At 39.3% G+C, this 12,443-nt stretch overlaps 1 protein-coding gene across 2 annotated transcripts in view; it reads right to left on the bottom strand.

Moving 5' to 3' along the window:
- vps13c (vacuolar protein sorting 13 homolog C) overlaps positions 1–12,443 on the bottom strand; it is a 511,929-nt gene that overhangs the window by 62,041 nt on the left and 437,445 nt on the right. For both annotated transcript variants that reach the window (XM_076287956.1, XM_076287955.1), the window contains 4 exons: positions 9,687–9,768; positions 8,216–8,329; positions 8,024–8,099; positions 5,134–5,297 (listed from right to left, as the gene is read on the bottom strand). In XM_076287956.1, coding sequence (XP_076144071.1) covers positions 5,134–5,297; positions 8,024–8,099; positions 8,216–8,329; positions 9,687–9,768 — 436 coding nt within the window. The remainder of the gene's footprint in view (positions 1–5,133; positions 5,298–8,023; positions 8,100–8,215; positions 8,330–9,686; positions 9,769–12,443) is intronic.

The following is a 12,443-nucleotide window of genomic DNA, read 5'->3' on the forward strand; positions in this document are numbered from 1 at the left end:
AAAGGTGCTCTAAGCGATGCCACCTGTTTAGGCTAAAACATTGTATGTCCTTTACTGCAAACATCACCTAACCAACCGCTAGCTGTCTGTGTCTAGAATACACTATAAAAAAACGCAATCTCTGTGGACAGCCCAGGCTCCAAATACGGCAACAAGAACAACCTGGGCAAACCTAGCCCATAAAAACATAACAAACTGTTCCAGCAAATCACAGACGAGAAGCGCGTTTAGGAGAATTTCAATTGTACGGGAGCAGCATGGGAGGGAGGGGGAGGAAGTAGCGAGCTAGCTCTCTGTTTTGTTTGAACAGAAGTGACGTTACCCAATTTCGCTTAGAGCACCTTTAATCTTATAGTAGGGGGGCCTATGTGTCTAATTTGGGGGCTTGTGGGATTCGCATGTTAATTTTTGGAGAGTATTATATATTTGTTCTAGGGGTTCTTAAGAGTAGAAAAAAACATGTCTCCATTTTTCTGAAGGTTTTGAAGGACCCAAATCAAAGGTCAAATTCAGAAAAGGTCCAATTTGGTGTTTTGTCCATAAACCTCACATTGCTGGTATTATAGCATAGGGTTTGGTGCCAAAAAGCAAAGATATTCTACAAGGTAGTGTGCAAAAGTGGACCACATAAACAATACAACATTATAAAACATTTTTAGGCTGATAATTGATCTCTTTAACAAGAAATTCTCGAAATTGTCCGCTTAAAAAAATTATACTTCAATATCAATTCATGCCTATAAGTGTGCTTGAGTGTAGGCCTAGCCTGCTCTGCCAGTTCTTATCTACACCCATTCAGAGCTAACCTGACTCTCGCCAGATGAATTTCGTTCCACCTAGCTCCACTCATCCATCTGGGATCAATCCATTGAAGTGTTGCTTCAGAAGGCTGGGCCTAATCAAAAAATGCTTGCATATGATTGGATAAGCCACTCACATCGAAGCCAACCCGTGATGCTGATAACAGTCTCACAGTTGCTTCTACGCTATGTCACATCTATGAAACTCCCGCCCTGCGTCCTGATTGGCTCTTCCATAAAATCTGGTGCAGAAATCACTCTCAACGGAAGAGGTCCCAAATGGATGTAAGTGAAGCTAGGCGGAGCTAAGCGGAACGAAATTCATCTGGCGAGAGTCAGGTTAATTCAGAGCACAAAGTGCAGAGATCTCTGTTAAATCAAGTTTAATAGACTTTTACATAGCTAGTATCAGCTGAAGTCTGTAAGGCCTTCAGTAGCCTATGTAAGTGTGAAGAAAAGAAAGGGTAAAGAATCAGATAGACAGAGACAGGTGTGTGTGTGTGTGTGTAAGAGAGAGAAAGAGAGACACTAGCAGTGACAGTTGGCTGTTTAGCTGGCAGTTATAGAATTTAGAATATCAAATAACCTGAAGCACATAGTGCTCTGTTCTTCATGGCTGGTGATATTAGTGACCTTCTAGCCTTCTACATATGAGCAAGCACATTTTCATAGTTCATGGTGGCACAGTCTAGTTAGGTTATATTCTGAGGTGTGTCTTTCTGTTAGTCAGGTGATGGCACACATATTCTAAAAGAAACAGATTTTGGGCTATGTATCCAGTGGCAGATATGTGTGGACTGGTAAATGACCTATCACTAGAGACATATGCCAAATTTCTTGTTTTTGTCCATGAGAGAGTGTGGAGATTGGTGATCACAGATCAGCCAACGATTATAATGTTACAGTGCAGTTATTTTACAACAGGTTAATTCATCAGGTTTTATGGAGAGGTATAGTTGTGTATCATCTGCTAAACAACAGGAGCCCCAGTACTGAGCCATGAGGCACTCCATATTTTACCATAATCTGGGTAGATGGTTTATTATGGACCTGTACAAATTGTTGACGGTTAGGAAGGTATGATCTAAACCAAGCGAGTGCTGAGTCTGATGCCTATCAAATTTTCAAGCCTAAGTAGTATGTCATGGTCTATGGTGTCAAAGGCAGCGCTGAGGTCCAGAAGGACCAGTATTGATACAAGGCTAGGTTTTTTGAGGGAGGGCTTAATAACAGATGTGTTAAACGACTGTGGTACATGCCCTGATAGCATTGAATTATTTATAATCAAGAGCAAAACATTATCCAGGAAGGGGAGAGCAGTCTTAACAAGGTAGACTATAGTTGTAGATTTTGATGAGGAAATTGTGGAGGTGAGATCTAATATGTTGTGTATATGTAAATGAATTAAATGTTGTTCGAGGTCTCATCTGTGATTCTGTTATGTTTTTGCTATCTTTCAGCAATGGAATGTGTATTTGGTGAAACTGATTGGTTATTGATCTTATTGATCTATTGTTTGACATACAATCATAATACTGACATACAATCATAACTGTTTTGTGAACTTTATTCAACATAGCCAGTGATTTAGGCAACATTTATGGTGTTAATTACAGTGAAATATACAATTTAAAAAAAATAGGGTTGAAACAGGTAAAAAAAAATTGAGACATCATTTTTCTCCATGTTCAATGACCTCTAAAGACAGTCCAACCACTCTCCAAAAATTAACATTTCAAACCCACAGAAACCATATAGGCCCCCTGACTATTATATCAGGATCAAAAAATCTAGTTGGTATTGTTTTCAATATAAATTGACTTACCTAGTGCTTTCTCGTAAAATAATTTGACTTAATTTAAGAAGAGCTTGACTTCTTTCTCATCCTGAAAACAAGCAAATTTGGCTGCCAGTGCGTTGAGTAAATTTTGTCTTGATAAGACTCCTTAAAATTAGTCAAAATGTTCTTACATTAAGTCAAAATTATCTTTTGAGAGAGCGCTAAGTCTCTTTTTACTAAAAACACTACCAAATCGTTTTTTTGATCTTAATATAAGATTAATAACACTTTGTAGTGCATATTGTTTAGTTTATCCATATTTTTGCATCCTTTACTTTCACTTCTTAAAAGTCAACCGGACTGTGGAATAAATAACAGCTCTTTGATTTCATTCTACTCTCTATGTGTGTTTCTCTGGAATGTGCATCGGGAGTACTCTTCATCTACCTCATGTGGCTAAAAGTTTTGGTGGAATAATGTGTAGTTATTATAAAGTGTTACCAAAAAATCTATTTGGTATTGTTTTAGTGTGAAGAGACTTATCTAGAAGATCATTTTGACTTAATTTAAGGACAGAGGACAGACGTAGGTTGATAGTGACAAAATATTAACTTTCAGTGAATATTAACTTTCTTTGAAGCCTATCATCGGATAGCCTAGTAATATGGGCAGGCATTTGGAGGAAAAGTTTTGTGTGAAGGTAATTAAAGGCCTGTCTTATATAGACACCCGTTTGAAATACTAGTCAGTGCAGTTTGACAATTTGGGAAAATAAAAGCCCAGGCTATTATTTGACGTTTTTTTTTATTTAGCAATTCAAAACAAAAATAAATGGCTTCGACACCATGGTCTCCATTTTTGTCCAGTCAGTCCCCAGTGTCTCATGACTATCATTTAAAGTATGGATAGACCCGAAAATTTGCACATTAAAGGAATTATCCGGAGTAAAATGCACTTTAGATCGATTTCCGGATGATTGGGGGTACATACGTTGAGTTGACATTAAAATTATGTCATTCGGATGTGTTTTGAGAAAGTTCGATTGTACCGTTTTCAGTCACAACTCGTAGCCTGGAAGTGAGCGGGGCATTTCAATTGTGCCGCTACAAAACGCTATTTTTGTACCTCTTCTACAGTTCCAAACAACATAACACTTACGTGGTAGTGAGTAGAGGGTCCCTAAAGCCAAACCGAAGTATCCCGAGGTCTTTATGTGGTCGAATAGAGAGTCCAGAATGAATTTCATCAAGCCAGTACCTTTCCGGAAATGTTGCCATCTTTGCCGCCACCTTGAGGGGAAAGTCCGTAGGAGTCTTATTGCTGAGTGTGTTGTAACACGCTCTGGAAATTCACAATTTCGTCGCCGTTTAAAAAAAAAAAAAAAAACATAGTCCAGTATTTCTTTCGAAATTGAAATGAAGTTGTATGAACTGGACTATGTTTTTTTTTTTTAAACTTTCTCAAAACACATCCGAATGACATAATTTTGATGTCAACTCAACGTATGTACCCCCAATCATCCGGAAATCGATCTAAAGTGCATTTTACTCCGGATAATTCCTTTAAGGTAGTATCATTTCAAATGACAGTACATGCAAAGCAAAGCAATGCACTGTATTGTTATTTGGTGGGCGTTAAGGACGTTTCCAAGGATGTGGAGAGGTACGTTTTAAGTTCTGTAGCCAGGCTTTCTCGTTTTTTCTGAAGTTCCTGCACTAGGCTACTAAATGTTAGTGGATCCGCCATCTTAGCCACAGAGGCTGCTTGGGTTGCAGCACAATCTCCTTTCGCTTGCCATTGCAGTCTCAACATTGCTAGTGAACTCACTTGGAAACAAAGTATGGGCTATTTATTAATGAGTTTACCTGGTGAAATAGGGTAAACTTATGAATGGTACACTTAAAATTATGGAAAATGCGGAAGCTGTCCCTCAGCGTAGCTGTTTTCTAAAATGATGAACTGGAAGTTAATCTGGTGGATTGAGGTAGATGGATGGAGAGATTGATGGATAATAGATAAATGGTTGGTAAGGTAGGTAAATACATGAATACGAGCGGTTAGATGGATGGATGGTAGATGGATTGGATGGATGGATGGATGTGGATAGATGGATGAGTACATGGATGCACGTACACAGACTAACTAGAATAAAATGGATTGTATTATGTTGTCTGCGATGGATTACCGCAAGGCTTTCGGATAATTTTTATTCTTATGTTGCAGATAAGACACAACATCAGTAAAATGTTCGTAGGGATTGATTCCTGAGATTTCAAACAGTGTATTGCATCTGCAACAGCAGGAAGTGTGTTGTATATAGTACAATGCTTGAGAACAGGATTTTAAGAAATTGCCTATTTTTTGTTTGGGTGATGACTCGGCAATCTGGTATTTCCTTAATGCACTGCAAAGACCCAGCTAGCATCTTATTTCTTATTTCAATACTGGAATTGCCATGGGTAACTTTTTCAGTACTATCCAAAGGAGAAGACACAGTAAGACTATGCTGGTAGTGAAGACATTCAGTCATGCAGAGATATAAATCTTGTGTACCTTCAAAAAACCCTTCCCTCCTTTGGCAAGACTTTCTCCAAAATCTTTGGGAGGTCTGTTTCTCTCCTCTCTGCGTTTCTGCTGATATTCTTTGTCCATGGTGATTGCTGCCAAACCTTTACCCACAGAGCCAGTGATCCGTGATACCATTCCTGCTGCTCCTCCTAAAAGCATACACACATGTGAACAGCTATCTAACCACCTGTGAGTCAAACTTTTGTTTAAAAGCATAATTACGTCCGAAGCACCACTTTTAAGCTTGTCCGTATTGTCGTTTTCAGGTCAAATGGCCTTTTGAATGGGAATCATAAGGGCACTACTATTTTGATACATGATTGCGTCAAAATATTTTTTATTATTATATTTCACATTAAGAAGGCTCAACACAACATGAAACTTTGATCAAAGTATCATCAGTGTCTCTACACCAGTGTTGGGAGTAATGCGTTACAAAAGTAATGTAATTACTGTAATATATTGCTGTTTGCAGTAACGCGGTAATGTAAGGCATTACTAAAAAAAATTGGGTAATATTTTACTCGGTACAAACTTCAGTAACGCGCGTTACAATGCATTTTAACCCAAAATTAAGTGGCGTTTTTTTTTTTTGATACATATTCGCAAACACCACCGCGAGAACAACAGAGAAGAAAAAATCGTGCATAATAGTAGAACGTTATCTCCTGATACTAGTTGAAGATGACTGTGGCTGCAGCAGACTCGAAGTCGGATTCTATTTGCTGGATAGACATAAGCCTACGCTCATTATTTTCAGCTTGTCAGAGACAAGGATATGAAGAACATAATAGTTAAGTAAGTGCGAAAGATCTCTCTATGCCTCGCGAAATAGCACAAGTAATTTAATGAAATATCTAAAGTGGTGCCATGCTAATCTTTTTTATTCTTGTTAAAACACAAACTATGCTCTTAGTAGTGCATGTCAGCTTTGTGCTGTGAACTTGAATTAAAGAGAATAAAGGGATAGAAATGCAGAAAAAGATTGAGTAGCATGGCAATGCCACCGCTCCCACCACGCGCATCATGCACTTTGCGTAGGGCACCAAAGGACAGAGGGGGCACCCAAATATAGCCAATGAAAAGTAGCTTTACTGCAAACAGCGTTTCACTCAATAACGTTTACAATGTCAAAATGCACTAACACCATGTTACATGCAAGTTTGACACTTTTTGGGTTCTCTCAATCTCCACCACGTAGTACTAGAATGGAATTGGTGGGTCTTCAATAATTCGTTTTCCAAGCATTTCATGAAGCACATGATATGCCGAGTCGACTGAAACGCATTCCATTCAGATAGGTGGCTACCAGGCTCATAATTCACTTTTAATTGCAAAAACAAATGTGAAGCAACATGTCATTGCACACTTCCATTTCCAAAGCAATGAAGGCTGCGTATAACAACTTAACATTGTGCATATTATTGTTAATATTGTGCTATCAATGTAACTCAAATAAACAAGAGCTGGCTAAAGGGCATTATGAGAACGTAAAGATCAATGTTCTTAAAGTGACAGTGCACCATTTATAAGTAAAAAAGCATTTCTTCAGAAATTAATGTTTAAAAACACACAGTAATGGTCTTAAATTATAAGCCTTTTTATTTTACTTTAGGTGTTTGAGTTATCATTTAAATGTCACTCACTCAAAGCCACTCACTCACGAAATGGCCAGCAGGCCACCATCTTGACATTTCTTTATGTAACCTTTGATTTAGGCTCTCTGTTGATTTTAATGAGAAGGCCTAGGCCTTAAAGTTACAGTACTTCTATCACAATTTACCAGACTTTGACCTTTTGTCGGTTTTTAACGAAATTCTGACTATGATTGTTCCTTGTATTGCATCATGAGCACTGCTCCTATTGCATTCTACTGTTAGCCTTAAGCCTAGCTCAGTCATTATGCTATACCACATCTCCCTCCATTGGAAGAGCAATGAGCTGCATTGAGCGTAATAAACTGCATTTAGAATGCCAAATCCATATTTCTAGATATTTTGGTGAAAGTAACTTAAAAGTAATGCAATAGCAGTGTAATGCCTTACAATTCAGAGACAGTAATATTATAATGTAACAAATTACTTTGAAATGGCAGTAATAAGTAATACATAATACAATACGATTTTAAAGTAACTTGCCCCACACAACTCTACACATGAACTTGAGCATTGAGAACATTGTTTGTGTACACAGAATTTACTAAAAGAAAGGTTTTGAACAACTCACTTGTTTTTTCTGCTCGCGAGTGAGTTGTCCAAGTTGTTGTTCTTTTTAGCAAACTATGTCTACACGAACAATGTTTTCAATGCTTGAGTTCATGTGTAGACTGATGATACTTCGATTCAATGTTGTGTCGAGCCTTCTTAGTGTTTTAAAAATAGTGATTTTGACGCGATCATGTAACAAAATAGTAGTGTCCCTGTGATTCCTATTCAAAGGGCTATTTGACCCAAAAACGACAACAATTCGGACGTAATTATGCTTTTAAACGAAAGTTTGATGGGTACATTCACAAAAACACCACAGGATGCTTTTTGGCGAAAGTTACGCTTTAACCCCGAGGTGCTCTGAGGACAGTGGCCCTTTGTGATATAAATCTTTAAAAAAAATATATTTTGTTGGGCTTTTTTATGGCTTGAATTGGAAAGGACAGTAGAGAGAATGATGGGAAGCGAGCGGGAGAGAGAGACGGGTTGGGAACGGGAAATAACCAGGGTCGGACTCAAACTCGTGTCCCCTTAGGCATGTGGACTCGAATATGGAATGAGTGCTGTAACCAGTTGCACCACAGCAACTTGTAATATAATTCACACATTGTATAATAAATACATTGTATAATACACATAATGTAAATGTGCTTATGTGTGACTCTTACCCACTGTGTGTCCTAGAAGACTGCGTACTCCAATGGCAAAGCCCTCTGCAAATTCTTCTGGTCCCTGTACAGCTCCCTTCACCAACATACAAGATTGTGAATATGTACACACAAGCATACTCTCACACACGCAAACACACACGCGCACGCGCACACACACACACACACACACACACACACACAAAAACGTACCTGGAATGGTTCATAAAAAAAGGCCTCCACTCCCTCTGACAAGCCTCTGATGAGACCAAAAGGATTCCCCAGCACATCCAGTCCCAACACCAATACATACATCTGTTTCAGGAACTAGAAAACATGGATCAACATTTGCATCTACCCAAATTTGTTTTGACATTTTCAAAAAAGTACTGTGTGTGATTTGTACTATGTGCTGCAAAACAAATTGCCCCATTGGGGGACACAATAAAGTAACTTGAAAAGTTTTCTTACACTGCAGGGCTTGATGCAAAGTTCAGAATTGTGCCTATAATTTTTTTTAATTGCCTTTTTTGCCTTTCATGGTGGAGTGGCTATTAAGTAAGGGATAATGGACGACACGGTGGTCTGTTCACAGAAGTTAATGCACGGTCAAGGTTGTAAAACGGCCCTGACGCGAAGCGGAGGGCCGTTTAAACCTCGTAAGTTATATCCCGCTTATTCCACCTTTTGCCACTTGCGTTGTGTTCGTTTTAATCGCTAAAACTGTCTTGTTTGTAGAACTAATTTCTTCCGACACATATCAACTAATTTCTCAACTTGCAGGACAAACTGCCGTTACTAGTTCTAAATGGATGGTTGCTACGGCCATAGGCCAGCCGTTGTCAAGCGGGCATATCCCAAGATTCTGATGAACTTTAGCTTTGAAACATCGCTATTTTACTTCTGCTACAATGTTGCCATGTTCTGAACATCTGCATTTTACAGCTCAGATGCAATGTGACAGTTCATTTAAACTTAACGAGTTCGGCGAATTAATATACAAGTGTGATACGGCCAAAAAAATGGATCTACTTCATAGGTGTGCAAATAACATACGGTTAATGGTCGTTCTAAATTACGTAGGACAATGGGAAATTCAACCAAGCAGTGGAATAATTCTGAATAACGGGACAAAGGTTTAATCACTGTTCCATATCAATGCTTATGAATGGTAACTATAACAACCATAGTAGGACGACGGTTGAGCCTGGAAGCAGGCTTTGCAACAACTGTAAACAAGTTAACTGTACACGCTATCACTTGGGCTCCGCTGCGCGTCGGGGAGTTCTTTGCCTCTCGCCCTCGTCCATTAATTCCGTATAACAGGACACCTCGGCGGTCGTTATCCCTTGCCATGTCAACATGCCAGTCAAAATGACAGCGTAATATCTGATCTGTCAGTTTAGGCAAGTCACATTGGTACCCAAATCATATCTGATTCATTTCTACATATGAATGAGGCTTTCAACTGAAATAAGAAAATCAATCCATGTGTTTTTCTTCCTGTTTACTTCTTCATAATACTTATCTGAACTGTGGCACATGTGAGCAAAAAAATTAAATTGGGTCACTTTTAACAGTCAATGTAAACGTAACCATGTATTCATATGCAGTACCAGAATAAACATAATTCACAGGAAGCAAGATTAATAAGAATAGCAGTAATAGAAAGATTGATTATCACCTGCTCAGAGTAATGCCGAATGGCCGCTGACATCAACTTTTCCCTTCGGTAGAACTGAAAGCGGACTTCAAAGAATGCAAGTCTGAAGGGGTAGGAATGTAAAAGGGAAATTAAGTAAACAAGCTTGCCTGCCTGCTTATGGTGCTTTTTTTGGTGTTGGTTTGGGTTTTATGACTTAATGAATGCACAGTTACACTATTAACAGCTGTAGCAAGCTTTGCGTGTACACTGAGCACTGAGTTTAATGATAAGTATAAGTATAATACTCTTTTGATCCTGTGAGGGAAATTTAGTCTCTGCATTTATCCCAATCAGTGAATTAGTGAAACACACTCAGCACACAGCGAACACACAGTGAGGTGAAGCACACATTAATCCCGGCGCAGTGAGCTGCCTGCAACAACAGCGGCGCTCGGGGAGCAGTGAGGGGTTAGGTGCCTTGCTGAAGGGCACTTCAGCCGTGCCTACTGGTCGGGGTCCGAACCGGCAACCCTCCGGTTACAAGTCTGAAGCGCTAACCAGTAGGCCACGGCTGCCCCAATATAATAATATGATAAAGAAAACAAAAGCAGGAATGTTTAAAAACTAATTAGTGTAACTGGCAACACGATTGGGTGTGAAAAAGAGCATCCCAGAGAGGCAGGGTCTCTTAGAAGTAAAGATGTAGGGGTATCCATCACTCTGTGTAAACCTGTGCGCACAAATGATGAAACAATGTAATTCTAATGCTTCTTAGCATGAAATTGTGAAGTATTTGGTAGTTCACCATCTACAGGACATAATATAATTAAAAGATTCAGAGAATCCAGAAAAAAATCTTTGCAAACAAGGAATAGAACTGAAAAACAAAATTGGATGGCACTATATCAAAACCAGACTTGTTTCTGTAAAAATCATTGTATGGGCTCAGGAAAACCTCTGATAATCATTGCCTATGTGCACAGTATGATACTCAATTCAAAAACCTTAAACCATGCAACAGCCAAAATTGTATTGAGACATGATACAGAAAATACCACCATCTTATCTGGGCCTGAGCTTGTTTAAAATGGACTGAACATGGAAAAAGGTCCTGTGGTTAGACTAATTAAAATGTGCAATTCTTTTTGGAAATCATGGACTTATCTGGGCTAAAGAAAAGAGGGCCTATCCAATTATCCAACATATCTAACTTGTTTTAGTGCTCAGTTTGAAACCCAACATCTATGACAATGTGGAGATACATTAGTGCTTACAGCATGGGCATCTTGCACATCTGACACAATCAATTCTGAATGATGATAGCGTGTGGCTATAACCTGACTCCGTCAGATGGATGCTTCGCATTTGCTCTGCATGTCCATCTGGGAACTTTTCTTTTTTTTGAGAACTTTTGGGAAGGGGCGAAAATACTGGTTAGCTGATTGGATAAACCATCAGTCTATCACCACCTATGTTGGTTATTGACGGGCCAAATCAACCAATCAGATGAATGAAGTGTTCTTTTAATGCAGTGATCCTCACTATTTTTTTCACAAGAGCCACATTGGCAGTGCAAAATCAAAAGGAGAGCCACTTTTACGACAACATTTCAACAATTCAGATGTTTGCGTTTTTGTAGTGCAGTATTGTATGTTTATGAAGCACATTTGAAAAAAATATATTGGCTGTGTTACCACATAGCCTACAGTGGGTCCCATTTAGAAATGGCAACTTCATTCGCCCTTTCCGTGATTCACACAGCTGCATGAAATGTATTACAACTTATCGCCACAAGGTGGCAGTTTAAGTCCGCTGTAGCATTGCCAGTAAACAGGGCAGCGGATTGCATTCAAAGGCGTTGCAAGTGGCAGGGAGATACTGTAAGCAGAACGAAACTAAAGATCACCTCGTTAAAGTCGTACAGTAGACTAGGCTAAATCAGAGCCTACTTTTGTTTTTATCAAGCTGGGGCCAGAGATGATGGCCTTTGGCGAACAGTTGCTTAGGCCTACTCAAAATGAGTAAAACCAAATTTGCCGAAATCTCGCCAAAGCTGCATGCGAGCCACCAATTATAGCTTGACGAGCCGCATGTGGCTTGTGAGCCGCGCAATGAGTAACACTGTTCTAATGCCTTTGTTTGACATATAATTAAGTTATGTAACGTAACTAACGTTAACGTTTTTAAACTTACCATTTGTATATGACATGAACCTCATCAACGACAATCCCCACCAAGTTTTCACTGTAGGCCCTACACTTCTACACTGAAGAAAGTATATTCCTCCATTACGGACTGGAAACGGCCGTGGAGGATGTCTGTGTCGTTCATTCCTCCCAGCTGCATGGCTGAGACTCATAGCTTCACAGCTTCCCCAGGAATACTTTCTAATTCGGATAAAACTTGCGGGATAGCTACGCTCATTTCATCTGTGGATGCCGTCATGTTGTTCATTGCGTCACACCTAAACCCGCCTCAAAACCAACGCTGATTGGCCATTCTTATGGCAAACTGCTCCATATTTTTTCTTTCGGAAAGATGCCAGACTGATCTGCGAGTGGAAAACTGAAGCTCGCGAGATCAGGATGGTCTCACAAGGCTAGTGTGGCTATGGAGCATAGATCCAAAATAAATTGCAAACCGGTCTATCCATCCACTCAGACCATGATTCTCTTGTAAGGTCATGTTCAAGTATAAGTAAGTATAAGTATTAGGTATATATACTCTTTTGATCCCGTGAGGGAAATTTGGTCTCTGCATTTAACCCAATCAGTGAATTAGTGAAACACACAGCAC

The sequence above is a fragment of the Alosa pseudoharengus genome, unplaced genomic scaffold (genome assembly GCF_046254945.1).
Source record: "Alosa pseudoharengus isolate Yale_2024_CS ecotype anadromous, Long Island Sound unplaced genomic scaffold, YU_APseudo_1.1 YU_APseudo_1.1_scf_16, whole genome shotgun sequence".
NCBI lineage: Eukaryota > Metazoa > Chordata > Actinopteri > Clupeiformes > Clupeidae > Alosa > Alosa pseudoharengus.